This window comes from Toxorhynchites rutilus, chromosome 3 (assembly GCF_029784135.1).
Source record: "Toxorhynchites rutilus septentrionalis strain SRP chromosome 3, ASM2978413v1, whole genome shotgun sequence".
Taxonomy (NCBI): Eukaryota; Metazoa; Arthropoda; class Insecta; order Diptera; family Culicidae; genus Toxorhynchites; species Toxorhynchites rutilus.
The window spans coordinates 151,887,245-151,893,244 of record NC_073746.1 but is presented as its reverse complement, the minus strand read 5'-3'; the positions used below and the strand labels follow the sequence as shown (position 1 = coordinate 151,893,244).

General features: G+C 34.9%; 1 protein-coding gene across 5 annotated transcripts in view; it reads left to right on the top strand.

Annotated features, from left to right (window-relative positions):
- The first annotated feature begins 4,989 nt into the window (after nucleotides 1–4,989).
- Nucleotides 4,990–6,000, top strand: part of LOC129780023 (BUB3-interacting and GLEBS motif-containing protein ZNF207) — a 45,093-nt gene continuing 44,082 nt past the window's right edge. For all 5 annotated transcript variants that reach the window (XR_008743814.1, XR_008743815.1, XR_008743816.1 and 2 more), the window contains exons 1-2: nucleotides 4,990–5,308; nucleotides 5,455–5,768. Coding sequence is in view for 2 of the 5 variants with exons in the window: in XM_055787877.1 (XP_055643852.1) it covers nucleotides 5,268–5,308; nucleotides 5,455–5,768 (355 nt within the window). In the remaining 3 variants the exon portion in view is untranslated. The remainder of the gene's footprint in view (nucleotides 5,309–5,454; nucleotides 5,769–6,000) is intronic.

Sequence of the window (6,000 nt, the reverse complement as noted above, 5' to 3'; positions counted from 1 at the left end):
GCAATTTGATGTGACACACCCTTTATTTCCTAGTGGCTTTGGTTACTTCGAGAATTTTTATTGTCAGAAAATGAAGCAAATATCAATATCCCCATTTATTTTTTTAACAACATGAGTTTGCTTTCGTTTTTTTTTATCCGATTTTTTATCGGAGATTCTTCAGATGGCTTGTGATGTTCGTTAGGAAAGCTACATCTGCTATACATTCCTCGTTTTTGGAATTCTCGCCCGGTTTTAACACTCCTATACTCGCGCATTAGTCTGTCAGACCGAAAAATCAATAATTTCTCAGAAAATATCAACACTGCGACTTTGCGATTCTCTCTAGCTTCGTTATTCGTCGTTCGTCATCGTTCAGCGTATCGCATCTGTTGGTACAAAGGGGACGTGTGTCACTTTTTTTAACACTTTCGGTCTGACACACCGACGCGAGTATAGGAGTAACTTTTTTGGACAAGTGCCTTTTTTCATATTCTAGAATATACGTTCGAAAGCAAAATATAAATGTTTGACTTTCGTATAGTTATTCGCTAAATATAATACATATACACACATATACACATATACACACTTGTGAAAGACTTTCACTTGTAGAAGAATTGTAAACAGTAAACTATAAACTAATCGGTGGCTTATGGTAATTTTTAATAGTTACAGTTTCGGGAATATTTTTTTGTAATGAACAATATCGACAAGAAAACAAGAAAAGGAAAAGGAAGTTCCTAGAAATCCATTTATATCATCTTTTTATGTCCCATCTAAGAAAAGGCATTAATTCTTAACTAATCAAGAATACAGAGACAAAGAATAGTAGAAATATGCAAACTTTATATTCCAGAACCTTTATCATCTGGCAATTATTTAGAAGGTCGTTATAAATTCTTCTCTTCGATAAAAGACCTGAAAACACGCAACAACTGCATGAAATGTAAAAAATATGTTAGTTTCGAGCATGCTGTTATGCTATGTTCTGATTCTTACTCCAATGAAAACACAATCGATTAATACGTTTTTATGTTATTTTATAGCTTTTTATACTTCCATGAATTATATTCAGTTCCTTACTTTTAATCAATAACAGTGAAAAATTCAAATTTCGTTATTTGTGTTGGAGTATCAAAAATTATTTTGTTTTGAAGAGACTGAACTATTGAGACTTTTGAAATATAATAAAGAAGAAGAAAACCTATTTTTTGGAGTTTTTTAATTCAATCATACCCTCTTCTTCAAATAAATGCCAATAAAGCCTGAAAAATACACAATGGAAACATTACAGCGAAGTTCAATTTTCGGTCTGTGACACCGTGCGCGAGTATACGTGTTATGATTTTGCACGCGAGTACAGAAGGGTTAAATGAAAGATGGAATGTCGCCATAGAGCAATTCCAAATGAAATCGACAAATGACAAAACATGAGTATTTTTGATTCGAATGAAAGTCTGTATTCCGTTTGGGTTGGAGGAAATATGAGTTTTCCACAGCAATTGAGAATGTTTTGACTCTAGGGTAACTTTTCAATAGGGCGTATCGATTTTAGTAAGAGAAATTATGATAATTTATATTTTAAAAACTATGAGTCGTATCGAAATAGTGTCATGAAAAAAGTAATCGAATATTAACGTTTAAACGTGAAAAAAATTACACTGAGAAAAAAATTAGTACTCTTTTTTAATTAATTAAATTAAATTAATTTTGCAATATCTTAAATATGTATTTTTTAATTTTTTTTTTCATATATGTACATGTACAAAGTTCTAAAAATGGGTCCAAGATGGTAAAACTATTTTTGACAAACTTTGTGAAACATCGTTTTTTTATGAATCTTCGAAACTTCGAATTTTTGTATGTTAACAATCAATTTTAGCCACAAATTATGAATCCTGATGTGATTTAAACAAGAAAGCTCAATATAAATCTCCTTCTAAATGCAGCCATTCTCGAGATATTTAAAACAATATTTCTAATTTGTTGTCTTTTTATAATAAATAGGCACTTTTAATATGTTTGTTGTGTTATACCAACATGTTTATGATTTTTCTGAATTTGCTTATAATTCCCAACAGCTTTTCCAAATACATAATTATGGTAAAAATATATGTTTAGGGGCTACGTTGAAAAACATTTGAAGGCTTGTGGGTTCATACAAAACGTAGCAATATTTAAGAATGTTTTCTTTTATTAATACAAACTTTTAACATATTACTCGTGTTGCACAATCAAAACACAAACAGTTTTCAAAGTAGAATTGAAATCCCAACAACACAAACACACTTCGTTGATTCAGCCGGACATTATGGGTAAAACAATAATTAACTTGTTTACGTTATGCGTACCTGATGTCAGGTATCTTTAAGGTACCTCTGTATATAAATATAAAGCCAAGTATCTCTAAGGCTCCTCTGTATATATACTACATGCGTTGAAAATTCCCGAGACTTTTCAACAGATGGCACCACTAAAAATGAACAATATTCATTTCGAGAGGTTCATCTGTCACTAGCTTATGTGTATAGTTCCATGACATTTCGTTTATTTGTATCCATACTACACTTGCTTATGTGTCACTACCTGAGCATTCGTATAGAAAATTAAAAAAAAAGAATATCAAACATTGTTTTTGATAAGAAAAAAACTCCTGAACAATCAATGCAGTGGTTGACGAAATGTTATTCAATTTCCGCTTCTTCGAGAACAACAGTTTATTAGTGGTTTAGTGAATTTCAAATGGACCGTACAAGCATCGCAGATGCACCTCGCTACAAATACAAAAATCGTAAAACAAGTGCATCGACTCGTTTTAAACGATCGTAAAGTGAAGTTACGCGAACCGTTAGGCATTTCAAAAGAACGAGTGGAATAAATTTTGAACGACATTTTGGACATGAAGAAGCTAACCGCGCGATATGTGCCGCGTTTGATGACAGTCTACCGAAAACAGCAACGCGTTGATGATTCAACAGCCGGTTTGGCGTTGTTGAAGCGTAATCGAGTGGACTTCTTTCGACATTTTGTGACAATTGGTGAAACGTAGATCTATTATCACACTTCTAAGTCCAATAGGCAGTCTGCAGAGTGGCTCTGAGGAACATTTCGAAGACTTAGACGTTTCGTAATACAGAAAGGTAATAGAAATGTTGGAAGCTCGCTATACCAAATTATTAATAATTTAGTTATTGCCCTCCAAGGAAACTATGTTGAGGAACAAAAACAGCTTTGCCCAAAAAACTGACTGTTTTCATTAACAATCTCGGGACTTTTCAGCCCATGTAGTATATAAAGTTACTCATACTCGAATATCGTTCATCAGTCGAACAATCTTCCTTATCTCCATATAGAGATAAGTCTTTTCACGTTTAAACATCAATACTCTATAACTCTTTCTAAGACACGTTTTCAGTACGAATCATAGTTTTTGAAATTATCAAATCTCAACTTAACAAATTATCAAAGATTTCTCTTACTAAAATCGATACGCCCTTTTCAAAAGTTACATTTGAGTCAAAAAATTCCAAATTGCTCTGGAAAACTCATATTTCCTCCAACCCAAACGGAATACAAACTTTCATTCGAATCAAAAATACATGTTTTTCAAATCTGCATTTTTAGGACGATTTCATTAGGAATTGCTCCAATCGAAAAAAAAACCGGCATCTCTGTTTTCTTTCAGTTACAGAGATGCCTGTATTTGTGAAACGAGTACTATTAAATTTTAGCTGTCAAGATCATGGGTGCCAGGTGATTTTTTCAGAAATCTTCACATGTTAGCAACAAATGTCTTCAAATGTCTTCACAATCATATTGAAGGAAACTATAATTCATAACCTTATTTTGTTGGAAAATTTGTTGCCATTCTGAAGGTAGCTTCATAATGCCTGTCTCATAGAAGTCTTGATCCTTATTGGAAGAAAATTCTAGCAATGGATTTTTATAATCTTCTCTTGGTCCCAATTTCTTATTACTCAGGAAATTTGACAATGAGAGAAAAAGATAGTTATCACTAGGGACCAGATCCGGACTATGTGGTGAATGCATTAAAACATCCTAATCAAGCTCCCGGAGTTGTGTGGCCTTGCGTTGTCCTGATGGAACACAACACCCCCTCCGTTGTCCCATTCTGGACGTTTCTTTTCGGGTTAATCGCTAGCTTCAAACGGTCCATCTGTTGACTGTTGAGATCTTAATTCAGTGTATTGCACTAAAAAAACAATTTTGGAAAAATAATTGCACGTATTTTACTGTTACAGTATCGCCATATTTAACACCATTCACAATTTCAGCGGTCTGGTTTGCATTTTCGCGTTTATAAAAGAAAAATTGAAGAATGAACCGATTTTTCTCTTTGTTGACTTCTATTGTTAACACCCTGTAACTCACAACTTAATGGAACAAATAAAAAACAGTGAAATATTTTTTTTAGTGTGAAATGTCATCTTTATAAGGGTGCTCATACACTGTTTGACCGAAGCCAAATATTTGACTCTTTTTGACAGATAAAATTTGGTCAACGTGTACTGATCAAATATATTCTACACAAAACACGACAAGCAAATATTCAATTATTGGATGCCTAAAATATTTTTTCAGTCTGTTCTTCGAACCTGTCGATACATGGTTAGGTTACCTTGAATATTTCAGTTGATTTTTTCCATGTTCGGTGTTTGATATTGTTTACTACTGTTGAAAATTGAAGAGTGGCAAACTAAATAGTGTTTGTACAAATATCAAATCAAACCTTATCTGTCAAAAAATAACAAATATTTGAGAATTGAACTCGTGATCTCTGCGTGAGAGGTATGGATGTTACCGCTACGCCAGATCGCCTCCTCAGGTAAATTAAACTGTCCGAAGGCCGTCAACGTGAATAGTGTTTAAATTTCATTAACGCACCTCTCTCTAGCGCCAAAAATAGCTTTAACACAACCCCTCGTTAAACGTCAATGTATGTAAATGTGCTGTTAATAGCAACACACCTGGAAGTGAGCATAAACGTCAAAACTCATCAATCGTCTCCATTTTCCTTCGTGTTCAAGTGGATGGTGAAAAGAATACACGCGATATTCTTTTGCCAGTTTAGTGAAATAGTTCCCAATTGTTTAAGAAAATTGTGATATTTTCTTTATTGTTGAGCCGGCGTTAAACCGGTAGCATTTGTGAAGGCTCGATTTAAAGTGATTCTTTGGAAATACTCAATTGATCACATCACGGCTCTGCCCTTGATGCTTAATTAGTAGTGACAGTAGAGACCACAGAGAAGAAAAAATCCAATAATGGGTCGCAAAAAGAAGAAGGCATCAAAGCCTTGGTGCTGGTATCCTTTAAGATTGAAATTACTACGATTTTCCGTTTGATGATTCCGATTATATAACTGCATAAGCACACAACAAAATGTTTATTTTTTCCTTGACTCAGCGTTCCGCCCTCGTGCGCATTAACTCCCTTTCCTCACTAACACAGGTATTGCAATCGTGAGTTCGATGACGAAAAAATTCTTGTGCAACATCAGAAGGCAAAGCACTTTAAGTGCCACATTTGTCATAAGAAGCTGTACACCGGACCGGGCCTATCCATTCACTGTATGCAAGTGCACAAGGAGTCGATCGATAAAGTGCCAAACTCGTTACCGAATCGGTCCAACATCGAGATCGAGATTTACGGAATGGAAGGAATCCCCCCGGAGGACATCCGGGAGCACGAGAAGCAGAAAAATGGCGGTACCCGGTCTGATTCGGACGACGACGAGCCGGCAGGGAAGAAAGTAAAACAGGAGGGTAAGAAAGTTCTTTCCATGGTTGAATTATTGATTCGAAACTGGGTTAAGTACCGAGGCGGAAGGAATGGGAGGAGATGTTTACGGTGTGTGTATTTCTAGCGCACGCGATTAAATATTCAGTTTTGGGTGAAAATATTCCGCCATAAGCTTTGTGTGTGTAGGGGAATCCGGAGGATCAATGCGGATAACGAGTGTAAACAATGCATACCTAATTTTGCTTGGGTGAACGT